General features: G+C 37.4%; 1 protein-coding gene across 4 annotated transcripts in view; it reads left to right on the top strand.

Moving 5' to 3' along the window:
* The window catches only part of FHIT (fragile histidine triad diadenosine triphosphatase), a 620,171-nt gene that overhangs the window by 191,396 nt on the left and 412,376 nt on the right, over positions 1-16,399 (top strand). For all 4 annotated transcript variants that reach the window (XM_074835874.1, XM_074835877.1, XM_074835875.1 and 1 more), the window contains one exon: positions 3,698-3,819. In XM_074835874.1, the coding sequence (XP_074691975.1) occupies positions 3,720-3,819 (100 nt within the window). In that variant the 5' untranslated portion in view covers positions 3,698-3,719. The remainder of the gene's footprint in view (positions 1-3,697; positions 3,820-16,399) is intronic.

Genomic DNA, 16,399 nt, shown 5'->3' with positions numbered 1-16,399 from the left:
ATATCCTGAAGAGACACTTCTCCATTATGGTGTTACGGTGGATTGCAGGTGTGTTCTCCATAGGTTCACTGGAGGTTGTACAAACTGCCTATGATGATGTAGGGATGTGTAGAGTCAGGGCCTTGGTTTCCAGTTGTGACTGAGCTTCTTGGTTCCAGGGAATTCTGCCGTTTCCCTGCCTGTCACAGGTTACCTGCTGGAGCAGAACCTAGTGGCTACAGGGCTCTGTTCAACTGTGGGTAAACCCAAATGGCAGTTTTGGAATTTGGGCTCCATTCCATCATTTTGGTGCGTTCTACCCACTGCTTCATGTTACTAGCTCTTCCCATTTTGAGATAATGAACTCTCAGGATTTCCCATTAATTTAACATCTCTTTTATGCAGATGTTAAGTGGAGGTTTTAAGGCCAGATTAGTAGTCTGCTATTAAATCTAAATAGGATTGCAAATCCTTAGAGTTTAAAGGGTATAGAGAAATACATTTTTATTGTATGGATAGTAGGATATTAGGTAGGATAGTAGGATATTTAGATATGTGGTAGAATAGGATATTTAGATACTTAAGTTAGAAGATCTTTATATTGTCCTTCTTGTTCAAATAAAAATGTTTTTTATTGCTTATCAGCTCTTCAGTATGGTCCTTGTCTGCCCCAAGTCCGCTACCTGCACCGATGTTGTGACTTAGCGAAACTTTTGCCTTGGGGAATGCCCTTGTCCTTATGTTGTGATTTTAAACTTGGCTGGCAGCCAGAATCCACAGAGCTGCTTGTTCACCCATCCCTGCCCCGAGGAATGGGGGAGAGAACTGGGGAGGGGTAAAGGAAAGGAGTCTCATAAGTTGAGATAAAACCAATTTAATAATTGAAATAAAATAAAAATAAAATAATAATAATAATAATAATAATAATGATGCTAATAATACAAAGGAATAATGCACAATGCGATTGCTTGCCACGTACTGACTGATGCCCAGCCTGTTCCCAACTAGAGATCCCAGACAAGAGAAAAATCCCAAAACTGCAATCCCAGAAGAGAGAGAACAGCTTCCAGCCAACCCTGCTTTCTGTACTGAGCATGAGATTATGAGAGATGGAATATTCCATTGGCCAGTTTGGATCTGGTGCTCTGGCTGTGCTCCCTCCCAGCTTTGTGTGCACCTGCACATGGGCAGGACATGAGAAGTTGAAGAGTCCTTGATTTCTTAGCAACAACTAAATGCTTTGGTATATTATCAACATTCTTCTCATAGCAAATCCCATATTGAATCCCAAGCACAGCACTATTCTAGCTACTAAGAAGAAAAATTAGCTCTATTCCAGCCAAAACCAGGACACCTTAACATGAAGCCCTTAGCACAAATTTAACCTTGGCTCTTGTAATTATCAGTATTTGTTCTGTTCTGCAACTGGAGGATTTTGCAACGTACACTTCAGAGTGGGAATTGGTTATTTTTAACAGCAAGTTTCAGAGTCACCATTAGACTGTCAAGACCCCCAGGAGCCCCTAGTAATTTTAGATAGATAATTAGAATACAAAAGCACCAGGTCATCCATTTCCAGCTTTCCTGGAGTCTCAGTTGTTGAAGCATGGGATCCAGGCCTTATTTCCTAAGTCATCAACTCTATCCTGCTATTGTTTATTGGTTTTTTTGCTTATGGCAGCAAACAGCAAGAGGACTTCTCCTGGTGATTACCAAAATCTTAGGTTGTCTGCCTCCTTAAATCGAATTTCAAAGCATCAGATTTTAAAATCAGCATCTGTTATTTTAGAGACTTGATTCTGTGTTTAAGTCTGTTCCATGTCTCTGGATGGTGCTTTTAGTTCTCAGCAGTCTGGAAGGCAGAATAAGAAATGCTCGGTAGTACTTTTATTTCTGTTCATAGTATTGCTAGATGCAATGGCAGGTGTGGTGGCACACTTGATTTTCCAGCTACTGGAGATACTAGCTTACAGTTTCATCACTGGGTGGTAGTCCTGGCTATTTAATGTGTTTTGCTCCTTTATCAGAAACATTTCCTTCATTGTGAAGAGAACCATGTCTCTTTATCATATCATGTAAAATCATTCTTGCATGTTTTAATCAGAATGAGAAACACCCACGGGGGGGTTGCTGATGGACTGCTTAAGAGAAATTAGGAAGATTGGTTGAAGTTCCTAATAGTTATTTTTTTCAGACATCAGCACAAGATAGCAGGTGTTTCCTCTGGTAAGCGATTTTTCTAGTAGCTAAAGAGACTTGATTTTTGTATGCTGTCAAGTTTCAGGTTTAATATACAGTAAGGGACACATCTTCTCAGACACTTAATCTTCTGTTGACTTTATGGGGGAAAAAAAATAATTATAAAACCTTTTCAGATCTCTGAAACAGGGATGGTTAAAATCTCCAGTCTTCCGTGGTCTGCTCAAGCATTTCCTTTCATCTGTGATTTTCAAAAGTAAAACAAGACACAGTGCTTAGAATGTTTATTACTTGAATGATTGCTTACTGTATCTTATGCTACGTTTTATATATGCTTTTTTGGTGTAAAGCCTGACTAGATGCATTCACTATCCTTTAAATTAATTTAGTTAAGTTATTTTGTGGAATCAGATAGCTAAAAAGCCAGAACTTCCTTCCAAAGAACAAGCATTTCTCAAAGACACTTTCAAAGTGTGTGCACTTAGACAGGGTTGTTACATGTACTTTTTGTTGGAGCAGATACAAGCAGTGGGACCCTAAATTAAAATAAATCTTTTAGATTAAGAACCAAGTTTGGATCTTGAACACAGTAGGCTTGCAAGAAAAGAACTGCAGCAAAAGATGCTCCATATCTCTAACAGTATCTTTCCCCATCTGAAGCAACTTATAAAACTGAATTTTCTGATTAGTCACTTGGTTCAAGCAAGGTAATGTTAGATGTGTCTGAAGTATTGTCACATGAAATTCTTCATTACTTTATATTTTACCCTGCACCACCTTCGATATTTCTGATTGTATTAAATACTTTAAATACTCTAGGGCTTAAAGACCTAAAATAGACACTGTTAGGATTGTGCTTTAGCTATTTAAGAATGATTTTCGTCCTCCTCAGGAGGAGAGAAAATTTTAGTGAATGAAAGTGGAAATCTTTGGCTTTCTTTGTGTAAGAGAAAATGTAGCACACAACTATTGATCCTTTTCACATTTCAGTTGCTCAAACTAGAAAGCATGGATGGAAAATGACTAAATATGCTTTCCTTAATTTGTTGGTATTTTTCAATTGAGGTATTTAGTGGAGAGATTGATTTAGAAAATGTGATTTCTTTATTTTGTGAACCCTGTGTGCATTGATTTGCATTGTGGGAAAGGGCATGTGAAATACTATTCGTGCTTCTCCAAGCACATATGACCCAAATATATACAATGCAGCACAAACGAAAATGGGAGGGAGAAATTATGTTCTCTGTCTAGAATTCTGTAGCCCTGCCAAGATGATGAGAAAGGGTTTAAGAAATTATATGTGAAATTTTTGCTTTGGAAACAAGCCTTTTCCACCACCCCTTCAAAGAAGTGATACTTTCAGGAAAGCCTCTACCAACCTTTCCAAAACTCCCAATGCCTTGCTGAGCCCAGGAGGAACTTTCTTTCAGAAGCTGCCTAGACAATTTGATTGTCCTATTCCTGTTGTTTGGAAAGGCAAAGCCAGTCCCTTAATTATTTTAACTATTGTCTCTTTCAGACCCTGAAGATTAACATATATCATGCTGAGATTTGGGCAGCACCTCATCAAGCCCTCCGTGGTCTTCCTGAAGACTGAGCTCTCCTTTGCTCTCGTGAACCGGAAGCCGGTGGTCCCAGGGCGTATCCTTTCGAGCAGCACCTCAGCGATGGGTGCCCACACTCTTGGGGAAAAGCTGGGAAGATTGGTGCACCTCAAAGGCCAGGTAGGATGCTACGCAGGTTTATTCTGAAACCGGGCAGTGGAACCTAATACGCTTGATCAGTGTTGCAGAACTGCCGAAAATGGTTGCTTAGCAACTGTGACCTTAGAGGTGAATTTCTATTGACCTTTTCACCACAGAAGATGTATAAACAACCAGGTGCTACTAAAAGCATTTTAAAGTGTATCTGAGATTGTACTGTTTAAATTTCATATTATGCTAAATAACACATTGCACTTCCCTTTTAATAATGTCACTTATTTTTAGATGTGGTAACTTCTTTATGGAGGATTTTTCAACTTCTCCTGGCTAAATGTACACGATTTGTCAAATAGCAGCAGAATCCTGTATGAAGACTCTTATTTTTTTGGGACAGATTGCTTTGATTAATTTAGGTAGGAATGGATTAAATAAACCATCTGTATAGCGCACACATTTCCTGAGGAAAAAATGAAGCCCATATTGTAAGTAAAATTCTCAATTTAGAAACCGTATAGGAACTTGATTCTGCAAGATGCTATTTGTACCCATTTAGTGTATTCTGTGGGGTAGCATATTAGTTTCCAGTCAAAACTGCTGCTGTGTAACTTGTGCTGATTTCTGTGGCTTGAGGTAGAGCTTTTCAGAAATACTCAAGACTGATCATTTCCATGGAGAGATCCATGGTAAAATTTTAGTAGTAACTCAGGCAATGGCTGAAAGTGTTTTGGGAAAAGAAGAAAGTTGTCTGGATTTTATTGAAAGCTTTCTTGTTCTTCTGTAGTTTTATGTTCTTTCTTTCATAGTTTAATGTATAATTTAAAATTTTGTGACCTTTAATATATTTTTAAAAAACATGAATGTGTTTCTTCTGAAATATGGAACCTTCCTCACCTCCCCTCACTTCTGTAGGTTATAATTGTTCAATATAGAGCTTCCCTCTATACCTGCTTTGAATGGTGTCTGTACCAGAAGTTTGATCATTTGGTTATAAATGCATGGCAAAGATGCATAGACTTTATAGAAACTTTAAAGGTGTTACTATCTCACCAATATATTTTAATGAATTAAATAAAGCAATTCTTATCAACTTCAAGTTTCTGAAGTATTTGATGTAAATCAATGTGATTTACAGATTTGTCATGAAAAAAACCCAAACATTTTCAAAGCTATCTAAAGACAGTATCACATCAGTCACTGTGAGATGCAGAGCCTGTAAACAGCTGAGTGGTATGTTGGTATATGCATTGTCCAGATCGGAGAGTAAATAAAATGTTTTCTGTACTGTGTGTGGAAGTTTTAAAAACAATAGTTAATGATTTTTTCAAGTAATCAGTTAAGTGAACAATTGCATCTGTTGTTAAAAATAAAGAAGAGTTATTAGAGATGAAAGATACATGTTTTAAAGGTTTGTGAGCACCTAGTAATGACAATTTAGGGAACCTATAAAAATTAATTATTACAAGCTGCTTTTCTTCTTAAATAATTAAAGATTATAAACTCTAGTTGTACAGTTATTGCTGACTGTTTGGCAGATACATTTATTTGCTCAGGTTTAGCTTTCTTATCCCATAATGAATATTGCAGCATATTTTATAGTGTCACATTGTTTTAATAGCTCATGTGTTGTAATATATAATGTAGTCTTTGTTTCTCCATTGAATAAATGTTCAGGTAATAAAAACCCGACCCTTTCCCTTTCTCATTACAATAAGAAAAAATTAGGCAAGATCTTGATGCATAGGCTAGAATACAGTATGTAAAATAGAGCAATTTGCAGTTGTAAGCCTTTAAAACGTCTGTATAATGCAGCATTCATCTCGAGACCTGGCAGTAACAAGTGTATTTTCTTTGTTTTATTGCAATAATTTTATCTGCCTCATCTTTGGCACACTTGTGACATTCCTTTTCATTTTTTTTTTTTTCAGTAGAAAATAAAATATTAATGTGTGTGAATTAGAGAGACAAAGGAAATCAGTTTGAAAGCCAGCTCACTGCAGGTGGTGGCTTTAATTAACTAGTAAGGTTGAAATTCCATCTTGAAACAGAACGTAGGATTGGAGGTGTGAATTTGCTGAAATAGTTTTAAAATAAAGCTATACTCTAGAAGAAACTCGGTCAAAATGGTCTCGTGGAGTTCAGTGTTTGTGATCTGAGCAGTGCCAAAGCATGCTTGTTCAGTTAACACATTACAGTTTTGGTTTGTTTATTTCCAGCTGCCAATCCCGTGAATTCAGGTTGACACTGGAAAGTCAAACTGTTAGGAATACCAAGAACATAGTATTCATGGTTAGGAAAGAGTTCCCCTGTCCCTGGAGAGACCCCCTCACTTGCCCCATCCTTAGACTTCTTCTGATGGATGCACGCTAGTTCATGGGCTTAGGAGCCTGTTCGTAATAGGATCCCTTTGAGTGGTTACTGCAGATTCTTGAATAGGAAGTAACTGGGATCTTACTGTTGAGTAAGGGATATCTGGCATTAAGTTGGAATCCCCACTGTGTAAGCTAAAATATGTGCATGTGTTTGACAGTAGCAGCAAACTCCTTCACCTCTTTTGACACAACCAAATGGAGAGGGAGAGCTACACATGGCCAGTGTGCAGGATTAGTGCGTGTTCCCCTCAGGACATCCAGCCTCTTTGATGTCACCTAATAGGAAAATGGTTAAGGCTCAGAGGTGTCTGACCAGACTGTGTCTGAAGACATGAAGTCACTCAACTCCCGTGACAAAATGAGGAGTGCATACCTGCTCTGTTCGTGCATAGGGTTCATGGGGGAAGATGGGGCTTCCCTGCCCCTTCTACTTGTCTGTCTTATTTTACAGCAGCCAGGCACATTTATTGGGGACAGGCTTGACTGATGAGATACTGGTTTTTGGGGTGTGTTTTTATGTTGGTTTTCTGTTTTGTACAGAAATGGTTTTGTTTTGTTAATGCCTGTGAATTGTTATGGAGCCAATAGTCTAGGTGGGAATACTCTATGCAGTGCACATCTTAGCAGTTCTCTTGGGAGCAGGGAGGAGATGTGCTGGTTATTCTGTAAACTTGCTGGGATGTGTATGTTTATACAGGTACCGATACCATTTTCTATCTAAAGTAGAGTCCCCGTTTCCTGTAAGTTCTGTTAGCTTGCTGCTCTTCAAGGAGTAATTGTGAAAGAAGTCATTTGTGGCTCCCTTGGACAGCGATGGAGTTGTTTTAGAGGAGGTAGCTATTCAATAGCTGGCATATTGCAGGGATGTGTCTGTAGTCAGCAAATGCATTGTTTCTGTCACACAAAAGGCACAAGATGAACTGAATCGGCTCACGCAACCAGCATGAGCTAAGCTTTTAATTGTCTTCTTACTTAAATGATTTCATTCAGAGCCTTGCTGCTTCCGTAGTTCAGAGCAGAACTGTAGTGTCTTTTTAAGGAAAATCCATCTGCTCTTTGACATGGACTTTTTGCTCTTTAATATGGTAAGAAATACTTTGTGAATGACTTACCATTTTATTGATGTCTTCCTAGCCATACGCTATAGGTTTACATGCTTTTGCTCACATCTTCAATAAATACGAACGTTTTTTTTAATCACTGCCTTTCTCGTTGCATTGTGCAGGGTACTTGCTTTTATCTTGTGCTAAACATGAAAAATGAATTTGAGCATTAGTAGAATCCATTTGGGGACTAGGACTTTTTATTATAAATAAAATTATTCATTTGTTATGTCCAATTTTTTTTTCAGTAGACAAGGTATTGATCTCTGGATTTGTGTTCAGGATGCCATAAGAAGAACTAGTGCAAAAGGAACACAGCACCATTTGTAAATTGATTGAATGCAGTATGTAATGACAGAGACAAACATCAGATCTATGGCAATACTATATTATACAAAGCATTTTTCAACAGTTTATTGAATTGGTTATTAAAAAGAACAGGCTTTCCAGCTGGGAACAATGAGCTGGGGGGTTATCAGGACCAAGCAATTTTATAGAAATTTGTGCTGGACAGTTTGGCTCCTTCAGGAAGTTCACATGTATGTGTATATAATAAATTGGAATAAGCACTTTACAGCAACTTTTCATCTGGGATTGATTATGAAAAGGTTTTTCCATTTAAAAAAAAAAAAAAAGGAAACAAAAAGGACACTGTTTAACTGTTATATACTGAATTTTGCTGGAGTATTTGGTATTCCTATTTCCGTAGAAATCTAGTGTTTTCCACCAGAAAGTATTCTGATTGTGGGGAATAGACCATACATAAAAACCCAAAGCACGTGATATTTTCTGGCAACTTCATCACTATGTGAAGTTAATAGTCATTATTTGTTGCTGAGACAGTGTGCTGTGCTGTGAGTTACTGCAGCTTGTTCCTTTTATTAATGAGTAGAGAAAACATTAGTTGAACCAGATGCTCCTTCAAAGACTTGGTAACACCCTAAGCTGCAGCGTAATTGTTCTGGGTCTGTTGCATGGGTGGGGTGGGATCCAGGGTCAAGTGATGTAAGAATAGCATCTGCTTTGCTGTACGATTTGTCTGTTTGTGAGCTTTCTGTCATATCCTGTCAAACTGCTGTATCACTTGAGACTGACATATTCTGTATTGTCACAAATATTGTCACAATGCTTTTCTTAAAAGACTTGCAGTTAAAAAGAAATAATCCTTTTGATTACTATTGTTTGTTACTATATTTGAAAAGTAATTTTAAATTTCTTTACAGACCTGACAATTTCTGTTGAAGATAGCACACTGGCTTTGGAAAGAACAGTAGTATTCTTTCACAAGTTGGGTGGAAAACCATGGTGTTTAGCGTGTGTATGAAATTTCAATTCTTCATAGTTAGAGATGCTTTTTATTGTGATTTAGTTAGTTTGTACATTGCACATTTATCACATCTGTATTTATGCTACATAATTATGAATTTTATGATTTTTAGCCTAAACAAGTGTTAATATTTGCCATAAAACTAAGATTTAGAAAATATATATTCTGCAGTATAACTGAATTTTAAATTCGCATCCATATATTGCAATAGACTGCACTGTTACAACTACCATCATACATATCAAACTGTGTGTCGGGAAAAGTACTCTTTACTGCTTTTTACAGAAGTTTGGTATGCGTTATGTTATTAGTTTGTTTTTGCAAAATGCTAAGGAACAGTCAGGCTTCTTTTAGCTTTTCAGTAAAGAGCTAAAAATAAGGGGGTTTGGTAAAGACTTTGTAACCTAAATATGATGCTGGATGTAGCAAGGGAATCACATGGAGACAGAAAATGTTGTTTGGTACAATAAGGAGTGAACTACTTATGAATTTCTCAAAATGTCTAGTAACTCCAGAAGAAAGTACTAGGAAGAGGATGAAGTACCTTTGGTGGTGTAGAAAAGACCTCCTGAATGGGAAGAACAGATATAAATGATGGGTCTTGTGTGAAAATGGGGGGAAACTATAGAATATATTTCTTCGTCAGGAATGCAGAAGACTTACTTTCTGTATTGTCATTATTTGATAATTTCTTTCTGAGATACCAGACTGAAGCTGTTGAGCATTGGTGGAAAGTCCCAAGTGGTTTTTTTCTTCCTCAGATCTCAAATAAAGCTGTTCCACGACTCTCCCTTATATGATCAGTCCTGATCCCTCTAGTAGGACTTATTAATGCCATAATGTTTACTTGCACAAATGAAAGTAAGAAAAGCAGTTCCTATGCTTAATTAGCTAAATTAAACTATGTTGTGCAGAGGGTAAGGAGTAGGACTGCACCCCTAGCAGCAACAAGCCCGTAGATCAGCTTCACTGTATTCTCCAGCTACCTTCTGGGAAAAAGGTTCTCCTCAAACAGCCCAAAGAATGACTGCTCCGCTCTGTGTATGCAAACCACTTGAATTTCGTGGTGATAGAGAGGCCAGTTAATTATCTCAGGGCTGGAGTCGTTTGTTTGCAGTCTACAAACAAAGGGATGGTGTTTGACTCACATTAAGAAATGCTGCTTCTGAAGATAATAGATTCAGGGCTCTGTGCACAAAAGCTTGTCAGTCTGTCTTATTTGTGGGGATGGAGTTCAACTGTATCATTTGGTCTAATAAAAATACTTTCCCTTCAAGTCTTGTCTTGCTTGAAAGGTGCTCACTGTTGAAGAATGTACTTCACCATAAGGATTTACCTATTCTGTTTGCATTGTTGTAGTTGCATTAATATAATGGTGTGGATTGAAATCCCTTTCTAAATGCTTTGTGCCAGTATTTTAAACGGAAAGATCAAATTTCATCAAGGTTGCCTACTGTCTTCCCAATGTTGTGATTTTTTTATGACATAATTGTTGAGACCCTGTTTTATATGAAAGCAGCTTATTTTTTGACATTGAAAATATTTAATTAAATTTACATTCATATTTAAAATAATTTTACTGTGTGTTAGGTTAGTTACAGCCTCCCATTTTGTCATGTTTACCCTTATTAACAATTTGCAAAGCATGTAAGGATTTTCACATTGACTTACAGCTATAATTTTATAGTAACTGACTTACGTGAGTTTACTTCAAGGTTCTTGTCATTGGGGTGACAGAACTATCTGGAAAAAAAAATTTATCCATTGATATTTTAGCATAGCAAGGAACTTGGCTAAATGTTCAGTGAGGAAAAAACCTCATCCTAGGGAGCTGGAAGAAGTCAAGTATAAAACACAGAAGAGCAAAGCTATGTAGAAGGAAATAAAATTAAGAGGTAGCAAACTTTTGTATGAAAAGTGGCAGGGAAACTGGGGTGGGATTTGGAGAAGGTAAAACAAATGTTTCCTTTGAGGTTTAACACAATAATTGGCATTCTTGTTTAAGGTCCTGTTCATAAATAATGAATAATTTTAGTCCAGCAGTTCTAGTCTAGTAGAGAGCAAATTTGTAATTGGTGCGGTTATTGAACAAACCTGTAATTTTATCCTTTTTATCACATCAGTAAGCCCAAACTCAACAGCCATAAATGGACAATAGATAACAAAGACAAAGGAGGTGTTTGCCACCATTGCAGTTTTGCCACTACAGAAAATGTAAGTACCTGCATCAGTAGCAGAGAGCCATGTGCTTTGCATTCAGGTGCCAATTACCACAAACTTTATAAAAGAAAGGAATAAAAAGAATTTATTTTTTTACCTCAGCACATAACTGGATTTAAATTCAGCTTTTTTTATTCATTTTAAGTAGTTTCTGGCTAATGAAGGAGATGACAGTTACAAGCCGTTGCCATTAGTTTGTGCATGTCTGGGACCTTTTGTCCTCAACATAGCCATCAGAATGTGATATGCAGCACACACACAGTTAACTAAGTCTGGGCAAGGTATTGCATGGCTTGCTCTTATGGCAGAATATAATTAAAAGAGGTGATTGGAATACATGGTTATTCATAATAGATGTCACACAATTACCATAAGTAATGCAATACATGCAAAATCTCCATTTGTAATGAAAATAGATTTGCTGGAAAGTCAATTGGAAATTTCATTTATTGCTTATTGTTTCTAGCATATTGGAATATTTTGTGCTATTCACTGTAATATAACTATGTGTTTTCTTCAAGTACATATTTTTGAGAGGCATCTGACATCAATGTCCTGTTGCAACTCCTAAGAGGAGATCTAGTGATACAATGTTAAGCTGTCATCTCGTTTGCTGGAAAGAGCCTAAGATATAGTATTTTTCTGTTGACACATACATTAATATTCCTTGGTGTACCGTAATTATAATCTAAAGAAGATATTTCATAATTTCACAAGTAATCATCTTGTACTCCTTATATTTAAAGGACCTCTGTTGTGGTTTAACCCCAGTTGACAACTAAGCGCCATCCAGCCACTTGCTCACTCCCCCCAGTGGGATGGAGGAGAGAATTGGAAGGGTAAAAGTGAGGAAAACTCATGGGTTGAGATAAAGATAGTTTAATGGGTAAAGCGAAAGCTGCATGTACAAGCAAAGCAAAATGAAGAATTTATTAATTACTTCCCATCGGTAGGCAGGTGTTCAGCCATCTCCAGGAAAGCCAGACTCCATCATGTGCAAGAGTTACTTGGGAAGACAAATGCCGTAACTCTAAACCCCCTCTTTCTTCTTCCCCCAGCTGTATAAGCTGAGTGTGACCCATATGGTCTGGGGTACCCCCTTGGTCAGTTGGGGTCAGCTGTCCTGTCTGTGTCCCCTCCCGGCTCCTTGTGTCCCCCAGCCTCCTCGCTGGTGGGGTGGGGTGAGGAGCAGAGAAGGCCTTGACGCTGTGTAAGCACTGCCCAGAGTAACTAAAACATCTCTGTGTTATCAACACTGTTTTCAGCATAAATCCAAAACACAGCCCCATACCAGATACTGTGAAGAAAATTTTGTTCCCAGACAAAACTGGTATAACCTCCAACGATGAAGAAGAGAGAAAGGGGCATGCCATGTACGTGAAAAATAAGCAGGAATTTTCCCTAAACGTAGAGAAATGAAGGAAGAGTGCACTGTGTTGTGTCATCCTAGTACCTTCTCCAGGGCATAAAGAGTGATAAATAATGCCATAGCCTAATCTCTTCAGACTACCTGGTGTGGATGTCAGTCCTTTGAGGGTAAATCTAATTTACTGTATTCCCCCAGCAAGTGCAGATGCGTAGGTCTGAATAGAGTCCAGTCGCTGACAGGGATTTCTTCAGAGGTGACTTGAGGAAAACTGTTCACAAAAGGAATATTTTGAGCACAATTGCTTTACTCTGAAGCAGGACTAGACTTCTGGATACCTGTGCAAAATAACTGACTTTTGAGATGCAAGGTCCCAACTCTGCTGGGCATCTTGTGGTATCTGTTGTTTTTTAGGTAGGACAAAGTCCTTCCCTCCCTTTTTTCCTCCTATCCACCCTCATAGCACAGTGAACTCATGCCCAGTGGTGTGCTTTCCTCCACTGCCTGCTCAGGAAGGTAGCACGTACAGTATCTGCCACTTTGCTGTGTGCCCAAAGCTGCTCAATTGTGCTCCTTCTCTTGTTTAGGAAATGCTTTCTTCTGGGGGTTTGAACTGGCAGGTGAGACTATCAAAGGCAGAGATTCCAAATGGCCCTATAATTGCTTTGCAGAGCTTCAGCTGAGGGTCAAGCACCTTCTCTGAGCAAGGTAATTGGGTAAATTATGTTTTAATAAGTTGTCTTGTGTAAAGTTAAATATGAACATGGCAGACAATGGAGGCTTTGTTGTAAAAGGAGGCTACAGTAGGAGATGGAGTGCATAATTCATTGATACAGATGTATTTCACTTCATCACTTGTACCATATCTAGGTTTCGAAGGTTGCACCAGTGTGTATAGTCTGCTATTCATTTGCTAATGTATTTTACTTTTTGCTGTTCCTTGTAACCTGCTGACTTCTACTGTTTCTGATCAAAAAATATATAAACCTCAGCACCTCTCAGAGTGAGCTCTCTTGAGCAGATGTTCATGTTGTACAATAAAAGTTGAAAATTCCCCTACTGATACTCTTCAGTTTAACATCATACTGCATTCAGATGAGTGACCTCTCCACAGAAGCTGCCTAAGAGCTGTTAGTTTTAGTTCAGGATTTATTATCTTTATCAGTTAATAATTGGGAATGCATTGAGATGGCCTTGTTGCTGTTTGTTTCATAAAATCGAAAACTGTATGCAATGAATATGAGTTTAAACAGGTGAATTTGCAAATTCTGCTTTTTATGCAGTCTGGTCTGATGAACTTCATGTAGCCGAATACAAGGTTTTGCTCCTATGTGTACGTAAAAATGTAAACCATTTATGATTGTATTTTACAAGGGTATCATTGTGTGGTTCTGTTCTTTTTGTTTTGTTATTTATTTTTTTCTGTTACTCCCAGGTAGAATTTGCCTGGTTGCAGGGAAATGAATGTGGCCAGAATTCAGGCATTGCAGTTGAGTCGCTATGTGCACACATTTCAGGAACCCTTACTTAGGCTCAGTTTTGTTAATGATGATTCAGTTGGAATAGAACCTAGCTTATTTGGTATGTAGTTCACTTTACTGCATTCATACTCCAAGGATAAAGTTGGAAAAAAATATTGTAAGGGTATAGTTCAGTAAATAAATGGCATTCCCGGCTGAGAAGAAACCCAGAGCCCAATTGTGAAAACATTACACTTCTGTTGATGCTATTGAATTCAAAATCATGTGTGATTTGGGGAGGAAGAAGGGAGAAGTAGAGAAAGGGGAAAGGGAAATAGGTTTGTATTTGCCTTGATCTTTTGACCTTTCAGATACATCTGGGTGGTATTTCTATAGTTATACAGGTTCTTTTACAGCACACTTCTTAACTTTTGTCTTCTTTTTTTTTGGGAGGGGAGCGGGGGGAGAAATAAGTTCATGCAGTGTCTTGATTTCAGAAGTTTTAAGAGCTCAAAAAACTTTATAAGTAAACTTTAAGAAAACTTATAAGAAAACTTTATAAGCACTTTGAACTTAAAAAATTTTAGTGAGAGACTTCAGACATGGCTGCTTACATGGAGCTGCGGAGAAACTACTAGAGTATTGCAAGAAGGCTTTTTGGTTTTGTTTTGTTTTTTTTTTTTTTTCCTGCAGTCATTTTGAATGAATGTAAAACATGGAACTGCCACCCTTCTTAGGTAGTAGAAAGACTTTTTTTTTTAAAAAAAAGAAGCCACCTAATTAGTATCCAGTCATGTGGAAGGTTGCTAATGACATCTCTGCTCAATTAATGTTTCCCTACTATGACCCTCTCAATATTAAGAAAATAAGTTATACTTGCTCGTCTTTCAAAAAAAAATTCTGAATTTGACCTGGAGAAAGTTCATCACAAAAATATTGTGGAGTTGTGTAATTCTATTTTTATCTTAATCTGAAAACAGTGACGTTAATGGAATGCTGCTAACTTAGCATAATATTTTGCTGAGGTTATTTTAGCTTAGCAAACAGTGAAAGTATTCCCTTTTCCTCTCCAGTTTCTTAACAAAATAAAATGCAATGCATTTAATATCAATTATGACTTGCTTATAAATACGCATGGTATTGAATCATCTTTTTTAAATGTGGAGAAACATGCTTCTTACATGGTTAGGTATTAACTGAAAGGATCTGATGCAAACAGATATTTGCAGAAAACAAAAACAAAGAAACAGCTTGCAGTAGCATTTATGTAAGCAGTTGAAAGAGAAAAATGGGGAGAATTTTAAACTAAACTGAACTGCTTTCCCTAATGCTCATAACATCTAGCTTAGTTTTTATCATGTAGATCAACTAGTCATCTATTGTTTAATTTTCTTTATTGTTGCACAGTTAAAAGATGGAGGAAATGTTTTAGTTCAGTTGTAGTCATTAACAATAATGGAGTTGGTGCAGATCTTATTCAAACTGGAGCACCACAGAGAGAACAAATTAGACTGTTTGTTAGAAAACATATCAGGCTCAGGTTAGCCTTGAGTGGAAATGATGAGTTTTATGTATGGAGCGAGGGGCTGTAGCGCTGTGTGCAGATATGTATTTCTATATTGTGCTCCTTCACCTGCATGTAAAGTTCTCTCTCTTGTGATGATTGTTTTTATAACATTTGTTACGTATATATATACACACAAATCTTAAACTTGTTTGACCCATTTTTAAACTGTGGGGACACAAGATATCAAGATGAGATTTTTTTTTTTCTGTGTAAGTGAATGATATACTTAATCCAAACCTCTAGTGGGAGTCCAGGTCAGGTTTTATTCATCCTTAAACAAGAAAAATCTGATCTGTTTTTATGGCATTCACAGCAGCATTATTTGTTTTAGTCTAACACTGATATGTGCTGTGGATTCTTTATTCTAGTAGATGACTGTATTTTTTTCAACATTCATTGGTCTCTTAGAAGCCCATGGATTTATCTGCCCATTCGTATATGTTTCAGTGCTTGCAGAGTAGAGGATAGATGTAAAACCCCTAAAACTAGGGGTTTTTTGTTGCAAATCAAATGGATGATACTTATGTAGCTGCCTTAGTTCAGAGTTGGGAGAATTGTATGTGGGATGTATCTGGAAATGTAATGGTGTTTGATCCTCCTAAATTAAATAACAGAATGCATAATAATGAATATTTTGATATGAAATGGATACAAAGAGTGTGGCACTGCTAAATGAAAGTGAAAAAAAAAAAAATTAACTAACCAGTGGAAGTGCAAGGGCCCATTCTGTGCAATGGTTGGATTGCTGTTGTGCCTGTATATTCCAACAAACTACTGCTTTTGAGGTGTTCCTCCATTTTTCCCAATATGGGGGGGTGGTGTCAGGGGAAAGGCAATGATGTGTAGTTCAGCTTTGAGTATTTTCTCAGATCCTTCTTGATCTTTAACCGTCACATTGATGGTATCTGAATGAATTTAACTTTGTACCTCAGTTACAGTGTTGTCCATAGGGGATCATTTTATATTGCCTACAAGATATCAGAGTAAAGATAATGTGATTTGATGATTGTGTTTTGTCACAATTGAAAAGGCACAGAGAGATGCTCTATTTGTCTTTTTAAATAATGAAAGTTGAATCACAATTGTCATCTGATCTGTCAGAGGAT

This window comes from Strix aluco, chromosome 11 (assembly GCF_031877795.1).
Source record: "Strix aluco isolate bStrAlu1 chromosome 11, bStrAlu1.hap1, whole genome shotgun sequence".
Classification (NCBI taxonomy): Eukaryota; Metazoa; Chordata; class Aves; order Strigiformes; family Strigidae; genus Strix; species Strix aluco.
This window is presented reverse-complemented; position numbering and strand designations above follow the sequence as displayed.